General features: G+C 43.0%; 1 protein-coding gene across 2 annotated transcripts; it reads left to right on the forward strand.

Annotated features, from left to right (window-relative positions):
- Positions 1–1,281: 1,281 nt before the first annotated feature.
- ZNF317 (zinc finger protein 317) lies at positions 1,282–18,588 on the forward strand. Of its 2 annotated transcripts, none has more exons than XM_047828862.1 (7): positions 1,282–1,471; positions 11,270–11,389; positions 12,107–12,243; positions 12,665–12,791; positions 13,237–13,332; positions 14,838–14,920; positions 15,612–18,588. In XM_047828862.1, the coding sequence occupies exons 2-7, from the start codon at positions 11,359–11,361 to the stop codon at positions 16,932–16,934; spliced, it is 1,797 nt and encodes a 598-aa protein (XP_047684818.1). In that variant the 5' UTR covers positions 1,282–1,471; positions 11,270–11,358; the 3' UTR covers positions 16,935–18,588. The 2 variants fall into 2 exon arrangements, with proteins under 2 accessions (XP_047684818.1, XP_047684822.1); XM_047828866.1 differs by having other exon boundaries at positions 15,615–18,588.
- Positions 18,589–23,244: the final 4,656 nt, after the last annotated feature.

Raw genomic sequence — 23,244 nt, forward strand, 5'->3', positions numbered from 1 at the left:
AGATGTGACCCTTTACCCTCTCTGGAATCTCTCTGGAGTTTCCCCAGTCTTGACCCCAAGGATCCTCTGCCCCAGGTCTTACCATCTTTGCTTGCCTCTCTGCAAGGTGGGCTTGGCCTGTTTTGTGCCCTTCTTGACCCTATACAACAATAATCAGATTACTTACTTTTCCCATTTGAGTCTCACAATTTAGAAGCCAGCTCATTTACACAGAAGGGACAGACTATAGGCAACATACTGCAGTTGCCTGCCTTAGTGGAGTTGGGATTAGAACTCATGCTGAGAGGCAGGCATGGACTGCTTGCACTCCTCCTGGGCTCACCTTGCCTCGATAAACACCCTCACTGGCAGCTGGGTCTCCTAACTTTCTAGTTCAGGTATTATAAAAGAGGAACACAAAATGCTAATCTGGACTTTTCTAAGTCCCGACACTACCTCTCTTGACTCTGGAACAAGGAAAACTTTCCTTTTTTTTTTTTTTTTTTTTTTTTTTTTGGCAAAGTGATCAGGCTTTGGGGTGACGGTCAAGGTAGAATGGAACATTCCCTGGTGGACAGGACAAATCAAAAGGTTGAGGGTTTTGTCAAGGTTTACAGTGGACAAGTGGGAAGATGGGGTTGCTATTATTTGAGGTTGAGAGGGTGAAGTCAGGAGTTTGATTTATGGCATTTTAAAATATCTAAGTGGAGGAGCGCCTGGGTGGCTCAGTCGGTTGAGCGGCCGACTTCTGCTCAGGTCATGATCTCGCAGTCCGTGAGTTCGAGCCCCGCGTGGGGCTCTGTGCTGACAGCTCAGAGCCTGGAGCCTGTTTCAGATTCTGTGTCTCCCTCTCTCTGACCCTCCCCTGTTCATGCTCTGTCTCTCCCTGTCTCAAAAATAAATTAAAAAAGTTAAAAAAAATAAATGTACTCAGCTGAATAAAAAAAAAATATATATATCTAAGTGGAGAGTGCAAGTCTCATACCATCTGGAATCCAGGGTAGAGGTGGGGGGGCTGTGGGTGGAAATTTGAGCCTTGAGTGTATAGATAGTTCTAACACGGTGAGATTCGCTGCTACCACCAAGAGAATGATTATAAGACGAAAAGAAACCCGAGAACTGGGTTCTGGGACACTGGAACAATTGGAAGTTGGGAAATGTGGATCGTTAGACTCCAGTTGGGCACGACCGCCATAACCGTCTAAACTCGAGAACTACATCTCCCAGAATCCTCTCTGCCCCAGGCTTCCGAGTTAGAAGCCCCCTTTGAAGTCCCGCGAGAGTTAGAAGGCGGAAGTGAAGCGGAAGCCATTGCTCTCGGGAGGCGATTGCGGCTCTACACATGGGCAGAGGAGGCGTCCATCGCGGCTTTCACCCGGTTGTTGGGGACTCTCCACTTCCCCGCTACAGACCGCACCTGCTGTATGAACTTGACGTCCTTTCAGCGGCAGCTTCCGTGACCTCCATTCCACCCAATTCTAACGTCAGCCTTGTAAGCCCCAATTTCCTCACTTAACCCTTTACCCTCGGTCTTCCCGAGGACACGAAAGGCCCATAAGGCAGGGAGGAATAATTGGGGACAGAGACCTGGGACCGGAAAGCCAGGCAGCCCAGTGAGGAGTGTGCTTTAGACTCTGTGATCAACGACATGAAATGCTGGTACGCGAGGACTGAAATTTAGGACCCCTGTGTTTAGGACAAGGGGAGGCACTGATGATCTGGTTTTAAAAAAAAAAGACCCCTTGGGGTGGAGAGGGAGAAGCCCCGCCCAAGTGAATTCAGGACTTTATGGTGGGGTCTGTCCGGAACGCGAGACCCGGAGGGTAATACCTTCCTTTTCTTTTGCGGTCCATTTTGTCCAATATTAATAGAGGCACACCGGCTTCCTATTAACATTTGTATTGAATGTTAAATCTTATATTTAAAACTTTCCCGTGAACTTCCCTGTTATTTTAGTTGACTGGTGTAAACAGTCTATAACTGGATTTAAAAGTTCACTTCAAAAAAAAAGTTCACCTCAACGTTCTGTTATTTAACCTGAGAGTTAGTCCATTAACATTTATTGTGATTACTATTTTGCATTGATTTTTACTATCTTATTGTGGTTGCTATTTATCCTTTTCCTTTCAAATATTTTTTAATTGGAATATAAAACATGCAAAAAAAGTATGAAAACACTCTTTGCCAAAAACAAAAACAAAAACACACACTCTTAAAAGGACAGTGGTAAAGCGAATCTACAAACCAGACCAAGAAGGAGATTATGAAACATCGAACCTGTGTGGTCATTCCTGCATCCCCCTCATTCCCCTTAAATTCCTTTAAGGATTTTACTGTTTATATGTTTTTCCAAAAATGCATTTCCTAATTTGGTAATTATTTGTGAATGGACTCACTCAAGTGCTTTCAGAGACATTCTTTTTTCCATTAATGCAAGTACACTTTTAAAAAAAATTTTTTTTAATGTTTATTTTTGAGAAAGACTGTGTGAGCGGGGGAGGGGCAAAGAGGAGGAGACAGAATCGGAAGCAGGCTCCTGGCTCCAAGCTGATTCCGGGCTGGGGCTGGAACTCACAAACCGTGAGATCATGGCCTGAATGGAAGTCTACCGCTTAACCGACTGAGCTACCCAGGCGCCTCTGCAAGTACACTTTTTAATTTAGAGATTTTTAAGTACCTTGTAGATGAAGTGCATACACTTATCCATTCTTTTTCAGACGCTTCATGGCTTAAATTTTAGGGTCAGTTTAGAGTTCCCCATACTTGCATTTTCTTTTTCCTTTTTTTTTTTTTTTTTTAAAGTTTATTTGTTTTGAGAGAAAGAGTGAGAGCATGGGAGGGGCAGAGAGAGAGGGAGAGAGAGAATCCCAAGCAGGCTCCGCGCTGTCAGAACGAGCTTGAGGCGGGACTGGACCTCATGAACCCTGAGATCATGACCTGAGCTGAAACCAAGAGTGACACTTGGGGCGCCTGGGTGGCGCAGTCAGTTAAGCGTCCGACTTCAGCCAGGTCACGATCTCGCGGTCCGTGAGTTCGAGCCCCGGGTCGGGCTCTGGGCTGATGGCTCAGAGCCTGGAGCCTGTTTCCGATTCTGTGTCTCCCTCTCTCTCTGCCCCTCCCCCGTTCATGCTCTGTCTCTCTCTGTCCCCAAAATAAATAAACGTTGAAAAAAAAATTTAAAAAAAAAAGAAAAAAGAGTGACACTTAACCGACTGAGCCACCCGGGCACCCATGGAGTTTTTATTTTCAAGTTGTGTTGAATATGTATGTGAGTTTTTATAATGTTGGCATTATTTCATTGAATCTTACAATTAATCTTATTATATCTATTTATTGATATAGAATGTTTGCTTGTATATTCTACACTGCTTTTCAATGAAGTTTTAAAGGATTTAAGGAGTTGGGGCAGCTGGGTGGCTCAGCTGGTTGAGTGTCCAACTTCAGCTCAGGTCATGATCTTGTGGTTCATGAGTTCAAGCCCCACATCCAACTCTGTGCTGACGGCTCAGAGCCTGGACCCTGCTTCGGACTCTGTGTCTCCCTCTCTCTCTCTCTCTGCCCCTCCCCTGCTCCCACTCTGTCTCTATCAGAAATGAATAAATGTTAAAATTTTAATAAATAAAGGATTTAAGGAGTGTGTGTGTGAGAGAGAGAGGGAGAGTTTTGTTGTTAGATTTATTTGTAGGATCTTTGTTTTTAGTGCTTAGGAATTTTTTTTTTCCCCAAGGGCTCGGTGTATTGAATTTGGGTTGGTTTTTGTGTAGTGTTTTGAATGTTCTTCATAGACAGTTTTATCCTCTGTAGAATAAATAGTAACTACTTTTATTTTCCGTTTGCATCATTCATTTCTTATTATTTACTTTGCTGGACTCGCTGGAGACTTCTGGTACCATTGAATCGAGTTTGGGCAGCAAACTCTAGGTAGTCCCATTTTTTTCCCCCCAACCTTGAAGATAATTGACTTTTTATGTTGGTCGAAGCTTTTTTTTTTTTTTTTTTTTTAAAGATAGTAAAGGAAACTCCCTTCTTTTCCTAGTTTAAGAGTTTTTTCTCATGAAAGGTTTAGGCTTTTAACAAGTGAATTTTTTTTTTTTTCTGGAATCTGCTTTGATATCTGTTTATCTGTATATTTCTAGTACCTTAAACAGTGCCTGGCTTGTGGTACTACTGTTGTGCATTGAATGCATGAGTGAATAGTGTGATTTTACTTGTCTGGTAATGTGGCAAATTAAATCAATTGGTTTTCTAATGATTCATGACATTTGCGTTGGTAAATAACTTACTTGTAAAGGTAGGCACTACTGTATCATTTTTGGCTTCCATTTGCTAGCGTGTTTGGAGATTTGGATCCGTGTTTGAGTAAAATTGGCTTGTAATTTTCCTTTTCTGTTTCAGGTTTATGCCAGTCTCATAAAATGGGGTGGGAATATTCCCTTTTTTCTAAACTCTGGAATATTTTGCCTAAGAATAGAATCACTTGTTCTGCAAAAGGGAGCTGCACCAGGAAAAAACCATTTAGGTCTGGGGTTTTCTTTGTGGAAATTTTTTGAGCAGTTGTTTCTTTGTTTCAGTTCCTTTAAAGGTCATAGGGCATCCAAGTTCTTTATTTCTTTATGGTAAGTAAAATTTCTTTAGGGGTTTACTCATTCCTTCTAAGGTTTAAATTGTATAGTCAAAGTCGTTAATGTTTTTATTCTATTTTTAATGTTTGTTACATCTGTAACATAATCTGGTTTTTCATTCATAGATTTTCCTTTTTTAAAAATAAAATAGGGGCGCCTGGGTGGCGCAGTCGGTTAAGCGTCCGACTTCAGCCAGGTCACGATCTCGCGGTCCGTGAGTTCGAGCCCCGCGTCAGGCTCTGGGCTGATGGCTCAGAGCCTGGAGCCTGTTTCTGATTCTGTGTCTCCCTCTCTCTCTGACCCTCCCCCGTTCATGCTCTGTCTCTCTCTGTCCCAAAAATAAATAAAAAACGTTGAAAAAAAAATTAAAAAAATAAAATAAAATAAAATAAGTCCTGCCAGAATTTTGTGAGTTTTGTTTTTCTTAGAGAACTTTTGCCTTGATTGAACGACTTCATCATACGTATGTCTTTCATCTCATAACTTTCTGCTGTTTATAATTTTCTTCCTTTTACTTTTTTGCAGTATTTCTTTCCAGTTTCTAACATTGGATACCTGTTGCGTTCCAAAGAATTTCAGTGTATTTTATTATATTTCAGTTATAAATATTATGTATTATGACTTCTTTGACATGTGAATTATTTAGAATTTTTTTCTTTTTTAATACTCATTCCTGTGACATTTTTCTCGTTACCCTTTGGACACTGTTTGCTAACTTCATTGCATTGTTTTCAGAGATAGATGCCATTTTCTGAGACATGTTGTACCTGTGTGGTTGGAGTTTATAGTAGCTAGGGTATACTGTTTCGTCTTGTTCAGTATGCATATAGTTACTGAATCATCTGCTTGAACCGTCTTAGTGAGACCTCTGGTGGTGGCTTTGTCCATGCTCCTTAGACTTCAGTCTTTTTTTATTTTTTATTTTTATTTTTTGAGTAGGCTCCATGCCCAGCATGAAGCCCAGTGCGGGACTTGAATTCACCACCCTGAGATCAAGACCTGAGCGCTGAGATCAAGAGTTGGACGCTTAATCAACTGAGCCACCCAGGCGTCCCTCTATCTTTGTGTGTGTGTGTGTGTGTGTGTGTGTGTGTGTGTATTTGAGGCTGTTAAAACACATATATGTGCACATATGTATATATACATATATATAGGGTTTTTTTCTTGAATTATACTTCTTTTCGTTATGAATACCTCAGGTTTCTCTGAACCTTTTTGCCTTAGTTCTTTCTGTCGGATACTAATGTATTTAAACCAGATTTAAAAGAAAAGTGTGTGTCTTGTATATCTTCTTTTTATTTCCATTCTTGCTATATCTTTATGTTTTAGATGTCTGTTGTAAACAGCATATAGCTTGATTATTTGTTTAAAAATTTTTTTGATGTTTGTTTATTTTTGAGAGAGAGAGAGAGAGAGAGAGAGAGAGAGAGAGAGAGAGAGACAAGAGTGTGAGCGGGGGAGGGGCAGAGAGAGAGGGAGACACAGAATCCAAAGCAGGCTCCAGGCTCTGAGCTCTCAGCACAGAGTCTGACGCGGGGCTCAAACTCACGAACTGCAAGGTCATAAGCTGAGCCGAAGTTGGACACTTAATGGACTGAGCCACCCAGGCACCCCTAACTGGGTTGTTTTTAACCTGTTTTGAGAATATCTATATTTTAGTTGAAGTATTTAGTCTATTAAATCTTGTGTGTTAACATATTTGCCTGTTGAATTTGTCCTTTTTCTATTTTTCCTTTCCTCTAGCTTCCTTTTATTTGAATGTTTTTTCATTTCACTTTTTTTCCTCCGTACATTTTGATTTTATATCCATATTTATTTACCCTGAAGAGGTTAGCCTTAGAAGAGAGAGCAGACATCTCCTTGTTTGTAATAGGAGAGGAGGAGAGTATCACAGATTGGTTTTGGGAGGAATTTTTTTAGAACTTTATAGAAACCAGAAAGTTAGAAACACTCCTGTTAACTTTTTAAAAGTAAAGTATAATTTACCGTGAAGACAGTGCACAGATACTACATCACTTTGATGAATTTTTTGACACTTGTGTACATCGTGTAACCACTAGCTAAAAATAAATGTGAAGAATATTTCAGTTGCCCCAGAAAGTTCCTCTTGCTTCTTCAGTTTCTCCATCTCATGCTCTTCCACCGAGGCAGCCGTTTTTTTTTTTTTTACTTCTATCGACTGAAATAAACAAGTTTTGCTAACAACCTAAATAAGTCCACCTACTCGTGGATGTCCTATGACTGGAATCGTAGAGCATTTTTTGTGTATAGTTTGTATTGGTCAACATCGTGGAGTTTCCACCGTGTTGTGTCACCAGTTAGTGTTTGTTCAGTAATACTCCATTGCACATACCACAGTGTGTTTATCCGTTCTGTTGTTGATGGATATTTAGATTGTTTACAGTTTGGGGCTATTATGAAATCAGATTGCTGTGAACATTTTGTATGAGTCTTTGTAACGTGTTTTAAAATTTTTCTCTTGGGTAAGTATCTATGAGTGGAATGGCTGAGTCCAATGGTAAAGAAACTGGCAAAATGTTGTCCAAAGTAGTTGAACCAGTTCAACCTCAGCCACCCATCCTTGCCAACGTTTGATGTTGGCAGTCTTTGTTATTTTGGCCACTCTAGAGGGTTAAAATGCTGTATCTTTAGTTTTGTTTGCATTCATCTGATAACTAATGACGTTGAATACCTTTTGACAAGTTTGTTACATTTGTCATTACATTTTGTGCTTTAGCTTTTTTTTGTTGAATTGGTTTTTTAATTTTGTTTTATAGGAGTTCTTTATGTAATCTGAATATACGAGCTCTTTGTTAAGTGTATGTACTACAATTATATTTTTTAAGTGTATCTTGTGAGAGAGAGAGAGAGGGAGAGAGTGCATGCATGCACACACACGAGCAGCGGTGAGGGGCAGAGAGAGAGGGAGAGTGAGAATCCCAAGCAGGCTCTGTGCACTGTCAGCACGGAGCCCAGTGCAGGGGCTTGATCCCATGATCCACAAGATCATGATCTGAACTGGAATCAAGAGCCAGACACCCCATACTACAAATATTTTTTCCCAATCTGTGGCTTGACTGTTCATTTTGTTTAAAGTTTATAGCAGCTTTATACATAATTGCGCAACTGGTTTTTTTTTTTGGAATTGAGGTATAATTGACAAAACGTTAGTTTTAGGTGTACAGTGTAATGATTTGATATTTGTGTGTATTGTGAATTGAACACCACAATGAGTCTCTAGTTAACATCATTGCCATACAGAGTTACATTTTTTTTTTCTTGTGATGAAAATTTTCCAGATCTACTCTCTCAGCTACTTTCTTTTTTTTTTTTTTCCCTCGAAGTATAACAAACACAATGTTACAGTAGTTTGGGTACAAAAACCTATTCTGTGCTCACAAGTGTAGCTACCATCTGTGACCATACAGTGTGTTACAATATCTTTGACTATATTCCTTATTGGTACCCTTCTCTAGCGACTTTTAAATATATACTACAGTATTAATAACTAGTCACCATGCTGTGCGTTGTATCTCCATGATTTACTCATTTTATAACTGGAACTTTGTACCTTTTGATGCTTTTCACCCATTTCACCCACCCTCTGATTCAGGCAGTCTGTTCTTTGTATCCATGACCTATTTTGTTTTGTTTTTTGAGATTCCACATAGAAGTAAAAATAGATGTTTAGCTCTTTCTGTCGGATTTATTTCACTTTGCGCAATGCCCTCAAGGTGAATCCGTGCTAGCAGATGGCTAGAGTTCATTTTTTTAAAAGTTTATTTACTTATTTTGAGAGAGAGAGAGTGAGAGAGAGAGAATCCCAAACAGGCTCTGCGCTGTCAGCGCAGAGCCCAATGCGGGGCTCTATCTCATGAACCATAAGATCAGAACCTGAGCTGAAATCAATAGTTGGATGTTTAACCCACTGAACCATCTGGGCACCCCACTTGTAAGATTCTTTTATGTGTTTCAGATATTAACTCTCTATCAGATATATGATTTGCAAATATTTGTTTGTTAGGTTGCCTTTTAATTTTTTTTTTTTAATGTTTATTCATTTTTGAGAGAGAGAGAGACAGGGCACTAGCAGGGGAGGGGCAGAGAGAGGGGGAGACACAGAATCCAAAGCAGGCCCCAGGCTCTGAGCTGTCAGCACAGAGCCTGACATGGGGCTTGAACTCATAAACCATAAGGTCTTGACCTGAAGTCAGACACTTAACCGACTGAGCCACCCAGGCACCACACCTTTTCATTTTGTTGATGGTTTCCTTTACTGTACAGAAGCTTTTTAGTTTGGTGCAGGCCCACTTATTTTTGCTTTTGTTTTCTTTGTTTTCCGTGTCAAATCAGAATTGCCAAGACTAGTGTCAGGGAGCTTACTGCCTATGTTTTGTTTTAGCTTTGTGGTTTTGGGTCTTACATTCATGTCTTTAATCATTTTGATTCATTTTTGTGTATGATGTAACATAGTGGTCCAGTTTCATTCTTTTGCATGTGGCCATCCAGTTGTCCCAACGTTATTTATTAGCTGTCCTTTCCTTGTATATCCTTGGTTCCTTGTCATAAAGTAATTGACTGTGTATGTGTGCCTTTATTTCTGGGATCTCATTTCTGTTTCATTGATCTTTGTGTGTTTTATGCTAGACTATTAATTTTCTTCATGATTTTGTTTGAAAATTTGTATTTTTGGTAAAGGCCAATTTAATGATTTATTAATATTCTGTGTCTAGACTAAAATACTGTTGTGTAACTTAAGGTTGTTAAAATATTTTCTATGGTTTTTATGTTGTGGTTTCTGTTTCATCTCAGAAAGGTTTTTAATTCAAGTTGTTGCTTATGCAGTGATAAAAGATAATGTAAAGTTCCTGTTATCCATCGAGTTCTTTCAGTGGCTTTTTTTTTTTTTTTTTAAAGTAATGTCTACACCCAGCGTAGAGCTCAAACTCAGGACCCTGAGATTAGGAGCTACATGGTCTCCCAACTGGAACCAGCCAGGTGCCCTTGGTACCATTTGTTTGTTTGTTTAATGTTTGTTTATTTTATTTTATTTTATTTTATTTATTTATTTTTTTAATGTTTTTATTTATTTTTGAAGGATAGAGAGACCGAGCGTGAGCAGGGGAGGAGCAGAGAGAGAGGGAGACATAGAATTTAAAGCAGGCTCCAGGCTCCGAGCTGTCAGCCCAGAGCCCGACGTGGGGCTTGAACTCAGGAACTGGGAGATCATGACCTGAGCCGAAGTCGGACGCTTAGCCGACTGAGCCACCCAGGCGCCCCTAATGTTTGTTTATTTTTGAGAGAGAGCACACATGTGAGCTGAGGAGGGGTAGAATGAGAGGGGACAGAGGATCTGAAGCAGGCTCTATCCAGTCTCTGAGCTGTCAAGACAGAGCCTGATGCAGGGCTCGAACTCATGAATCATGAGATCATGACCTGAGCCGAAGTGGGACGCTTAACCACTCAGTACCATTTGTTAAAAAGACTGCTTTCCCTACTGAATTGCTTTGTTCTTTTAATGAAAATCGTTTGTACACATGTAGGTTTGTTTCTAACTCTGTTCTGTTCTAATGACCTGTTTGTCTGTTACTTATTCCATCCATCACTGTGATAAAGTTAGTACAAATCCTCTACGTTTGTTTTTCTTTCTTAACATTGTTCCTGCTCCTCTATATCTTTTGCATTTTGGTTCACATTTTAGATTTGGTCTGTAAACTCATTTTTTTTTTTTTTATTTGGGATTACTGTGAAATGAAAATAAGATTACTTGTTGAAAGCGTAATGATGAGACAGTTTTTGATTTGGGAAAAACTGGCAAGATTTGTACACGGTTTTTAGGCGACTGGAAGGTCAGGTTGCCTGGTAGGCTTTTCTTGAATATAAATACTCCTTTTGCAGCTGAGTTTGGGAGGTCACCAGTTTTGTGCAGACTGGTCTTGCCAATTACCTTCAGAGAGGAGGTGAATGGTTGGAATGAATCATCCAAGGTTGGTCCTTTGGCTGGTAGGAATTATATGGGCAGAGAGTCATAGAAGTGATGGATATTGATGATGACTTCCCGCTGGGTAGGCGGGGTGGTGAGAGGAGGAATTTGCTGTTAGAGAGCAAATGGAAGCAGCATGGGTGGCCTGGAATCCTCTCTCAAGTGAGAGGTCGTGTGAGAAGAGTGTCGGAGAAGAGGTTTTTGTCCAGAGAGATTTTGGAATCATTGCCTGCGAGGTGAAGGTGATTCCAGTGATGACACGGCCTGGGCTGTGGCCAGGGTGTGTGTGTGGGTGTGGAGTGAGTGGCCAAAAGGCACTGGAGGTTGGAACGCGTGGCTGTAGGTGGACAGACCCTGCGGCTACTAGAACCATCCTAAACCATGGTAAGCCTTGAAGTTGAAAGGAAGACAAGTCTGGAGCCCAAGTGTTTAACAAGTAAAGGAGTCTGATGGAGTTGTGCTTGGCAGCAGATCACACGGGAGAGTGGATCTGAATCTTATTAAGGCACATCAGGGACCTTCTCCACATTGGCCCAGAGGACTCACCTGAGTAAGATAAAGGCCCAAGATCAGACAGAACTTGCTGCTCCAAAGAAGAGATGGTGGAAAACCAAAGTCAGAATTGTCCTGTGAGCGGAGAGGTGGGAGGTCTTTGTCCTACTGGTCTTTTTCTCATTTACTGCAGATGCCTGCTCGAAGAGTCCCGTGACAGCGAGAGGGAAGCCTCCTGCTGCCAGTGCCCTATTCTGGCAGACTGACTGTCGTTCTCACAGGATGGCAGCTCCTGGTCTGTCTCCCACGTGTGGTAAGTTCCTGGGGTGATAACGAGTGCCCTCAGAAGTCATGCGTAAGTGGCCCCTGGACTTCCCGGAGATCAGGGGTGTGCATGGCTAGGGGGAGGTCTGCCAGGAAGGGTGGAGGAACTGACAAGCGGTGGGGGCAGAGTCCTGGGAGCCCCCCACGTGACTGTGTCTGACTTGTGAGTTTGGGTGAAGTAGGGATTGTGTGTGGTTGGTGTGTAAGGAAAGACAGGTCGTGGGTAACCCTGTTACCTATTTATTATTACTGTTACCGTTATTATTAAATATTTTATCTGTAAGTAATCTCTACTCCCAGCATGAAGCTCAGGCTCATAGCCCTGATATCAAGAGTTGTGTGCTCCACTGACTGAGCCTGCCCGACACCCCTGTTTTGTTTTGTTTTGTTTTTAGTTATATTTGTTATTTATCCCATATTATTGTGAAAAATCTGAGCCAAGTAAACGGTCTACCTGCTAGAGCGTTAATTTCTTCACTCATTGGTTGAGAGCATGTACTGCTTTTTTATGGGTATGTCAGCCTGCCATCCTTTCCCCTGTCCCTGAGTGGGGCAGGGCTCCTCTGGCCTGTTACAAGACATGGTGTGTGTGTGAGACAGACGAGGATAGGCACTGCACACCTAGCACACTTACAGTTGCAGGGGCAGCTTCCTGATCTGTGAGTGTCGGGCAGGCTTTAATCCTCATGGATCCGCTCCTCTCCAGCTGCGTCCATCCAGGACCCTGCCTATATCCAGGAGCCAGAGATTCATCCCTCCAGAGACCATTCCTGTCCCCAGGATGTGGACCTGTTTGCTTGCAGTGGCCTGGAGCCTCCTGTGCCAACCAGTGTGGGTTCTCAGGTAGAAGATCTCTGGGCCCCTGGGGGTGGGAGAGGCACTTCCCTAGGATGCCCCCAGTGCCACCTGTTAGAGTTCTTTTAGAGCCTCACCCAGGCTGATCACTGCCTGATCAGGGCACAGGAGAAAAAGCCAGAGACAGGTGCAAGGCCGTCCTGGTATCGGGGACGTAAGGGGAAATGACTAACGTAGCAGGTGTTTCTCTCATAATACAACTCAGAATGCTCAGGCCAGGCTAGAAGTGGAGAGATTTGGCCCCAGGTCAGCAGTGTTGCATGTGATGCAATGAGATCACCTCCTAGTGAAGAGTCCCCAGAACCCCATCTGGAAGTCCTGTGTTCAGAGTCTCTCATGCCCAGCCTCAGTCCATCTCTGTGGACACAGACGGGCTGGTTTCTTACCCCAAATATGTGTGGTGATTCAGGAGTCAGTGACTTTCCAGGACGTTGCGGTGGACTTTACTGAAAAGGAATGGCCCTTGCTGGATTCTTCACAGAGAAAACTGTACAAAGATGTGATGTTGGAGAACTATAGCAACCTTGCTTCAGTGGGTAAGGCTGGACTCATTTCTCTGTTCGTGTGGCAGATGTTTTTGTTTTAAGTACTTGCTGTGACCCAGGGACTGTGGGGATTTGGAACACAACGTGAACAAGCCGTCCTCATACTCCCCCGCCCCCCATGGTGACCCCCAACAGTTGCCGAGACCTGCCCATTGCATTGTTGGAGGTCATCAAGTGTGTCTGAGCCTGGGCATAGGTTTCTGAGTTGAGCAATCTTCATTCTTTTGAAGGGCAAAGCATGTCGGTGTTTGTGGCTTTGTGTTTTATGAAAGCCTTTCACTGTGTTTCTTAGAAATTGGGCACCACCATTTCGCTGCTCCTAAGTCAGACTTGTCCACCTTCAGAGCACTGAAGATCAAAACATTGACCCCAGCCTAACGGAAGGGGTTGTCCTCTGCACGATCCTCCCCCAACATGTGTCTTTCCCCGTGAGTAGGGTATCAGGTGGGCAAACCCAGCCTTATCTCCCACTTGGAACAAGAAGAGGAGCTGAGGACAGAGGAGAGGGGACTTCACCGAGCCACATCTCCCGGTAAGCACCAGGCAGACATGGGTGCTTCTGGGCACCTGCTTTACTCAGTGATGCCGGGCAGGGAGGTCCATGAGGAAATGTCAGCCAGGGAAATCTGAGAATGCCCCTTCTCCATTTTCGCACAAGTCCTTTGGTCTCACTGTCCTCTCCTATGTATGTATGTCTGTGTTTCTTCCTTTTCTCTTCCTTTTATCTATCTGCTGACTGACTTATTCACTTATTGGTTTACTTACTTTCCACTGAGATACTAACTGTGTTAGTTTCAGGTGTACAACATAGTGACTCAATTTTTGTATGTATTGCCAAGTGATCACCACAGTAAATCTCATTAACATCCGTCACCACACGGGTACAAAACAATTTTTTTCTTGTGATGAGAACTTTTAAGATTTACTGTCTTAACAACTTTTTTGTTAAATTTATTTTGAGAGAACGAGTTGGGGAGGGGTGGAGAGAGCGTGAGGGAGAGAGAATCCCAAGCGGACTTTGTACCCTCAGTGCAGAGCCCGACGTGGGACTCGATTCCATGAACCATGAGACCATGACCTGAGCCGAAATCAAGAGTCAGGCATTTAACCAGCTAAGCCACCCCACTCCCCTCTTAGCAATTTTCAGTATAATACAGACTTATTAATTATAGTCACCATGCTGTACCCTACAGCTCAGGACTTACTTGTTTCCCAACTGGAAGTTTGTACCTTTTGACCCCCTTCACACCCATTTTGCCCACCCGCCACCTCTGACAACCATCACAGTCTGTTCTCTGTATCCACGAGCTCAGTTCTTTTGTTTTGTTTTGTTTTGTTTTGTTTTGGGGGGTGGTGGTTGTTTCGTTTTTTGTTTTTTTTTTTTTTTTTTAGATTCTACACAGAAGTGAGATCATGCAGTCTGTCTGTCTCTGTCTTATCTTAGCATTATGCCCTCAAGACCCATCTGTGTGGTTGAGTGGGAAGATTTCCTTCTTTTTATTTTTTTACGGCTGAATAATAATCTATTGTGTGTATATGCCACATTTTCTTTATTCATCTGTCAAAGGACACTTAGATTGATTCCATACCTCGGCTATTGTAAATAATGCTGCTGTGAACGTGGGGGTGTGGATATCTTTTCAAGGTAGTGTTTTTGCTTTCTTTGGGTAAATCCCCAGGAGCAGAATTGCTGGGCTTCGTGTGTAAATTTGACCTGTCCACGTGAGCTTTGTCCCATTCTTTCATACTCTGCACCCCTGATTGTACCCTTCTGTTGTTATCTGTGTTATTCTTTGAAGAGTTATTCCTTAGTGAGTCTAGTTAAGTGTCTCCTCCGCCATCACCAGGTATCTCACAGAGCCACATTGCACAAGCATTTTTATCCCCATGTGTGTTCTTCCTTTCAACATTGCTTTTCCTTCTTTAAGGTTAGTTTTGCAAAGAAATCCCCCTGTTTTCATCAGCTGTCATCTCACTGTTTCCTTTCTCCAGCCAACATTTCTTTCCTCAGGTTAATATTTTTCCAATTTGTTGCAGATTGGGAGACTCCATCTAAAAGCAAATGGTCCATTCTCATGGAAGACATTTTTGGCAAGGAAACACCCCGTGGTGTGACAGTGGTAAGGTTTCCTTGGGATGATCCCTGGTTTTCTGGACGGGAGAAGGCTGGGGCAGCCTGTTAGAAAAGCAGCTCAGGAACCAGCGAGTGGTATTCCCTGAGAGGCACCTGTTTCAGACACTGTTTCCCACAGCTTTGGGGGAAAACCCTAAACCTAGCCTCAGATAATGAGCGTTGGGGTTCAATTCAGGTTTAAACAGTAAACAGTAAAAGCTTTGTGAACGTTACTCATGTGGGGCCTCAGGGCGTAGCCTCCACCGTTTCATTTACTAGACCCCAAGTGGGACGTGAACAGTTCTGTTGCACTCCAGTCACAGCGTCATTGGTCATAGGGCCTGTTTCTTTTTTTTTTTTTTTTTTAATTTTTTTTTTTACTTTTTTTTAACATTTATTTATTTTTGAGACAGAGAGAGACAGAGCATGAACGGGGGGAGGGCCAGAGTGAGAGGGAGACACAGAATCTGAAGCAGGCTCCAGGCTCTGAGCTGTCAGCACAGAGCCTGATGCGGGGCTCGAACTCACGGACCGTGAGATCGTGACCTGAGCGAAGTCGGACGCTCAACCGACTGAGCCACCCAGGCGCCCCCATAGGGCCTGTTTCTACTCCTGTGAGTGTACATGGGGAGGACTGGATGGCTCTTAGGGGCGTGGGGAGCTGTGGGAAATGCCCTAGTCACTCCTCTCTCAATCAGCAGGAAAGAACACGTCTTGGGGAGAAACCCGCCGAGTACACTCACCTGTTTGAAGTCTTCAGCATGGGCACCCACCTTACCCAGCAAATGGGAAGGCACCCTGGCAAGAGGCCCTATCACCGGCGGGACTGTGGGGCGGCCTTTAAGAACAGGTCACCTCTAACCCAACACGTGAGCATTTACAACGGGAGAAAAATGCACGAATGCCACCAGTGCCAAAAAGCCTTCACGACAAGTGCTTCCCTCACGCGGCACAGGAGGATCCACACTGGGGAGAAGCCCTACGAGTGCAGTGCCTGCGGGAAAGCCTTCAATGACCCCTCCGCCCTTCGGAGTCATGCACGAACTCACCTCACAGAGAAGCCCTTTGACTGCAGTCAGTGTGGAAACGCCTTCCGAACCCTCTCCTCCCTGAAGATACACATGAGAGTTCACACCGGGGAGAGACCTTACAAGTGTGATGAGTGTGGGAAGGCGTACGGCAGGAGCTGCCACCTCATTGCACACAAACGGACACACACTGGAGAGCGACCGTATGAATGTCACGACTGTGGGAAAGCCTTCCAGCATCCCTCACACCTCAAAGAGCATGTCCGAAATCACACTGGAGAGAAACCCTATGAATGCACACAGTGTGGGAAAGCCTTCCGATGGAAGTCGAACTTCAACTTGCACAAGAAGAACCACATGGTAGAGAAAACGTACGAGTGTAAAGAATGTGGGAAATCCTTCGGCGATCTCTTGTCACGGAGGAAGCACATGAGAATTCATATTGTGAAGAAACCCATCGAATGTAGACAGTGTGGGAAGGCGTTCAGAAACCAGTCCATCCTGAAGACGCACATGAATTCCCACACCGGAGAGAAGCCGTATGGGTGTGATCTGTGTGGGAAAGCCTTCAGTGCGAGCTCAAACCTGACCACACACAGGAAAATACACACTCAGGAGAGACGCTATGAATGTGCCGTGTGCGGGAAAGTGTTTGGGGATTATTTGTCCCGGAGGAGGCACATGAGTACTCATCTCGTAAAGAAACGTGTTGAGTGCAGGCAGTGTGGGAAAGCCTTCAGAAACCAGTCCACCCTCAAGACACACATGAGAAGTCACACAGGAGAGAAGCCGTACGAGTGCGATCACTGTGGGAAAGCCTTCAGCATAGGCTCAAACCTGAATGTGCACAGGAGGATACACACCGGGGAGAAGCCCTACGAGTGCCTGGCCTGCGGGAAGGCCTTCAGCGACCACTCATCGCTTCGCAGTCATGTGAAAACTCACCGGGGAGAGAAGCTCTTCGTGTCTTCTGTGTGGAAAAGGCTCCAGTGATGCGTCTGCCTTCAGGGAAACACGAGAGCTCAGACAGGGCCCAGTTGGTGTCATGGCTGGGAAAGACTTGTTTTTCCTCATCACTGTGGGCATTCGCGAGAACTCATGCTAGGGGGCAAAACTATACCTGTGGTATGCAGGAGTCCGGTGCGCATTCAGCTCTTAAAAATAAAAAATGAGAACTTAGGGAGAGAGACCGTAGCTTGGTATTTAATGTCAGAATGACCTTAGCACCACCAGCACCTTCTGGGCATACGAGCAAGCGCACCAGGGACTTACTGGTCTCACACCGTATTCTTGATGAACAAAATCATACTAAAGAGAAAAACCTATAAAATAGGAATGTGGGAAAGTCTATAAGAGAGGTCAGCAAACTGGCCGACTGTCTATTTTTGTATGGCTTGCAAACTAAGAATAGTTGATAACATTTTTAAAGAAGAAAAACATGTGGCAAACGCCACATGTGACTCACAGAGCCTAAAACACCTACTTTCTGGCCCTTTACAGAAAAACCCAGCCAGCCCTTGGTCTACAGGAATAGTTCTAACCCGGTGGTGATTTTGCTTATCTGGAGACCTTTTTGATTGTGAAAACTGGGCGGGGGGTGGGGTGCTACTGGCACATAATGCCCGGGAGCCCCTGCAGGAGAGAATTATGTGGCCCCAAATGTCAGTATTGCTGAGGTTGAGAAACCATGGCCTACAACAATCGCTCAGTTTTTATGAAACGTACTCACACTAGGAGACATTTCTGTTTAAAACTTCAAAAAGCCTAGCCAATGGAATTCTTTCAGGAAACGTGAGAACCCACACCGCGGACGGCCCGCGTGTGGGGATGATTTTAGCCGCAGCCCCCTCACTTGTGCTCATGAGAATTCATACCCTGATGGAATTTTCTAGTGAATCATGAAATTGCATTTGTCAGTCTTTCATCATGAAAACAGACCCTCACTCATTAATTTGTAGTCTTTACTCTTAAGATCATGCTCCTCTAACACTTGGGCTTCATTACAGGTTTGTATATAGTATTATTATAATTCCATCCTTGATATGTGTTCATTTCCTTTTGGATAACTCCCTTGACCAGTGGACTGTTTGGCATTGTGTTAAATGCTATGTAACATGTGGGTATTTTTAGTACCTGTTTGTTACGAGTGTCTAAGTCAGATGCGTTGCTATCAGGGCATGATGTCTTCATCAGATGGATCCTCTGGAATGTTCTGGGCCTCCTGTCTCTGCAGGAGTGACATACACTTCTTGTTGCTCTCCTGGTGTCACATCTTTCACATCAAGAAAATCCAAGTTTTGTCAGATTACCAAGATACCCTAGTTTTAGAAGTCTCTTAACGAGTTTTCCACAACTATTACAGTCTTTATGTCACAGCCTGCCATTGACTGATAAGCAGATGTCACTGTATGGGCTGTTGACAAGAGAGCTCTTGAAAAGGGATTCTTCTTACCTGCATTCTTCTACAGATTTTGTTTTTGCTCTTTTCCCTACTTCTCACCTTGCAAGGAGACCAAGTACCTAGTGTTCAAAGATGTGTCTTGTGACCATGAGGCTGCAAGCCACAGGCTAAAGAGGATCCTGGCCCCTCCAGTCACTTCTTTTTTTTTTTTTTTTTTTTTTTTTTTTCAACGTTTATTTATTTTTGGGACAGAAGGAGACAAAGCATGAACGGGGGAGGGGCAGAGAGAGAGGGAGACACAGAATCGGAAACAGGCTCCAGGCTCTGAGCCATCAGCCCAGAGCCCGACGCGGGGCTCGAACTCACGGACCGCGAGATCGTGACCTGGCCGAAGTCGGACGCTTAACCGACTGCGCCACCCAGGCGCCCCTCCAGTCACTTCTTTGTCTACACTAACCGTGGATATATTATTTCCAGACTTCCTATTACATGAGAAAAAAATAAATAAAACTGGTTATTGGCTTAAGCTGCTTTGGATATTTCATTGTTTATGAATTTAATAGTTTTTTATTGGTGGGGGGAGGGTTCTGTTACTCCCAAGTGGATGCGATCTGTAATACGTGCATCGAGTCATTGGTAAGGTTTTATAGCTGCTGTGTGTGGATATAATCTGCTTATACTTTTAATTGTTGAATATGAGTTTGTTTTTTGGTTTTTTTTTTACATCTTTAATCCATGTTTTAAAATTGTGTTTCAAGTCTCCGATATGCTTAAGTATTTATTTTCTTGACTTGAAGTGTCTCAGTCTTTACAGAAGCCCCAAGAAGCAGATACCATCACGACCTCCCTTTTGCATAAGGAGAATCTAAGGCAAGCAAGATTAGGTTGCTTGTCTGAGTTCAACCCACAAACAGGTAGTAGTGCTTCTGTGTCGGGCCCTGTTCTGTCTGTGCCCCACATCTGTAGCAGCAAATTCGGGTTTTTGCCTTCACGGTGCTTTCTTTCCGCTTAGGGTAAGGCACCCCATAAACAAATGAGTCCGTAAATACATTGTATACTGCAAGGTGGTTAATGCAGTGGAGGAAAAGCTAAGCATGGTGATGATGAGACAGAATGTGGGCGTTCAGAGCTGTTGGGTGGGTGGGGAAAGCCTTCACCTTAGGGGGCATTTGAGCAGAGATGTAAACTGACAGCACCATGTTGTAATCTGGGGTGGAGCACCCTTGGCAGTTCAAAGGCCATGAAAAAAAAAAACAACTGCTTGGGACACATGCAGTAGCACAGGGGCCAGTGGAGCAAGCTTGGGAGTCCCAAGACGATGAGGCTAGAGCTGGGTCAGGGTGCCGGTCATGGGGGCACCCTGTGGATTTCCTGGAAGGACTTTGCCTTGTATTCTCCCGTGTCGTGGGAAGTCAGTGGAGGGTTTTGAACTGAGGGGTTGGCAACTAATTTCTGAATCGCTGGCTTCTGGGTTGACAGGTTAAGGAAGGACAAGGGCACAAACAGGGCCATTAGAAAGCTCTTGCAGAATTCAGGGTAGATACAGTGGTGGCCAGCTGAGTAGTAGCGGGGGAGGCTTGAGGATCCCATTGATGAACGTAGTGGCAATTTTCATTTCCAGATAGTGGCCTTTTGTATTCCCCTGCAGCGTACTTTTCTGTTGCTGGTAAGCAGTTTGTGATTCCCATTCTTCCCAGTTGTGAACAATGCTGCTTTAAGAAGTTGGGTCCGCGCTTTCTGGAGCGTCGGTGAGTTATTCCGGGAGCGTGAATTGCTGGGTTGTGAGGTCTGTGCGTGTTCAGCTTACCGGTATGAACACCAAAGTCATTTCTGCAGTGGTTGTGTAAGGATCGGGATGTGTGCATGTGGTAACACTTGAAACAAGGTCTACTGAAGCGCACAGAGGTTCTTAATCCACACATGTACAGCTATGTTATTACACCGAGCAAATCCATGTAATCACCAGACAAGAAAAAACACTACCAGGGTAGCTGATACCCTTTCTTGCATATGCAGGTGGCAAACCCGTCCCTACTCTCCACAGGTAACCGGTGTTCTGACTGATGGCATGGCTTGGGTTGTTTTCAAACTCTGTACAAATGGAACCGAACAGGGTGTGTTCTTTTGTGTCTGTCTGATTTTGCCCAGTATTTCTGTTAAATTGACCCTTATTATTTAGAGTATCTCTAAATACATTTTTGTGTGTGTTCTGTTTGCATATTCCACAGTTATTTAAGTACTTTGTGTCGGTTTACATTTCACGTTTCAGTTTGGGGCTCTTGTGAATAATGCTGCTATGGACACACTTTAACGTTTCTGATGGTGCACAGGTGCATATATTTCTCTTGGGTCTGTGCCCTGGACTGAAATTTATGGGTCAAGTGGGGTGCATATGTTTATTCTTTGTACGTGATGCCAATTTTCCAAAGTGGTTGTGCAACTTTGTTTTGCAACAAGCTATTTTATGACATTGGATAGGATGCTGAAGTTGCCTGCCTTTTTCTTCCTGTGATTTATACTTTCCACGTATATATTCCACAAAACTCTGGATGAGTTTTGTACATACCTTCTCCCACTCTGGTGTGTGTCTCCAGTGTTCTAATAGGTGTATTTTCATGAGATGAGTTAATTTTAATGTCCTTGAATCTTTATGGACAGCACTCTTCTGTACCTGTGTAAGAAATATTTGCCTACCCAGAAGGCAGGATGACATTCTATAATTTCTTCTGCAAGTTGTTTTTTCCTTTAATATATATACCTTTAGATCTACAGTTATGTGAGATTGATTTTTGTGTGTGTTGTGTGAGGTAAGATTAAGTTTTATTTTTTCCATATTAACCCAGCATTATTTACATAAAAAGTATATCTTGGGGCACCTGGGTGGCTTAGTTAGTTAAGCATCTGACTCTTGATTTTAGCTCAAGTCATGATCTCATGGTTGGTGAGTTTGAGCTTTGTATCAGTCTGCTGAGTGTGGAGCCTGCTTGGGATTCTCTCTCTGTTTTTTCCCTGCTCATGCTCGCTCACTCGCTCTCTGTCTCCCCCCCCCCCCCCCTTTCCCCTGCTCATGCACTCTCTCACAATAAATGAATAAGATGCCTGAGTGACCAGTCAGTTAAGCAGTGGACTCTTGATTTCAGCGCAGGTAATGATCTTGAAATTCATGGGATTGAGCCCCACATCAGGTTCCTTGCTGACACTGTGCAAAGTCGGCTTCTGATTCTCTCTCCCTTTATCTCTGCCCCTCCCCCTCTCATGCTTGCCCTCTCTCAAATAAGTAAACATTAAAAAAAAAAAAGTATGTGTTTGCCCTAGGAATTTGAGATGTTACCTTTGTCATGTGTGTGTACACACACGCGCGCGCACACACACACATATGTGTATATATATATATTTTTTTTGGAGGGGTAGAGGAAGAGGGAATCTTTTTTTTTCTAAGGATCCTTTTTTCATGTTTGTTTTTGAGGGAGAGACAGTGCAAGTGGAGGAGGGCAGATAGAGAATCCAAAGCAGGCTCTGTACTGTCAGCACAAAGCCTGACATGGGACTTGAACCCCGGAACCATGAGACCATGACCTGGGCTGAAGTTGGATACTCAACTGACTGAGCCACCCAGGTGCCTGGGGGGAGAGAGAGAATCTTAAGCAGGCTTCATGCCCAGCATGGAGCCCAATGCAGGGCTTGATCTCATGACTGTGAGATCAAGACCTGAGCCGACATCAAGAGTTGGACACAACCAACTGAACTACCTGGGCATCCCACCTTTGTCATATCTTGAATTCCAGATGTCTAATTCTGGACTTTATTCTGCTGATTTATTTGTTCATGTACCATGCCACAGTATTTAAATTATAAGAAGCTTTATAATAAGTCTTAATGTCTGGAATGCCTAGTTCTCCCTCACGGTTTTTCTTTTTCAGTGTTTTCCTACGTTTTCTTGCTTGTTTAGGGTTTAAGATTTTTTTTTTTTTTTTTAAGTAATCCCTATACCCAACTAGGGTCTCGAACTTACAATCTCGAAATCAAGAGTCATATGCTCTACTGACTGAGCCAGCTGGGCACCCCTGTTTGCTTTTTATATGCACTTTCCTATTATTTTGTCCAACTCCATAAAATTAGCTTTTGGGTATTTTTATTGTCATTGCCTTGAGTTTATAAGTTAACTTGAGGAGAACTGACATTTCTATAATGTAAAGTCATTCAAGAACAGAGAATGACTTTCCATTTGTTCAGGTCTATTTTCGTGTTTAATGTTTAAAAGTTTTAAACATTAAATAATGTTTAAAAGTTTTCCATGTACAAGTTTTCTTCTTGTTAAGTTTTGTCTAAGTATTTAGTCATTTATTATAAATGAGAATTTTCCCTACCATTACGTTTTCTATTCACAGTTTCTGTACATGAAAGCTGCTAATTTTGTAACTTGTTACTTCACTGAATTATTTCTTGAGTTAGCTTTATTCTTTTCTGGGGTTTTCCAGGTATACTGCCATATTACCTGCAAATTGAGATATCTTATTTACCAGTTCTTAGGCCTCTGATTGTTTTTGCTTGTCTAATTGCATTGGCTAATAACCTCTAATACAATGATATATTGTGGGCATCCTGGCTCTGTTCTAGAAGAGATGCCCCTCTTGTTTTCCCATTAATTAAGATAATGTCTTTTAGAACTAAGGTATTATATTTATTTTATCATACTGAGAAGGTATCCTATATTCTTGAATGTTTTCTCATGAATGGGTGTTAACATTTGCTAGTTTTTTTGAACATCTATGAAGAGGGTCATGATTCTTCTGATTTATTAATAAATTATATGATATTAATAAATATCTCAATATTCAACAAATCTTGCATTCCTGGAGTGAATTTCACTTGGTCATGGTGTATTTTCTTAATGTGGTGCTG

This window comes from Prionailurus viverrinus, chromosome A2 (genome assembly GCF_022837055.1).
Source record: "Prionailurus viverrinus isolate Anna chromosome A2, UM_Priviv_1.0, whole genome shotgun sequence".
Taxonomy (NCBI): domain Eukaryota; kingdom Metazoa; phylum Chordata; class Mammalia; order Carnivora; family Felidae; genus Prionailurus; species Prionailurus viverrinus.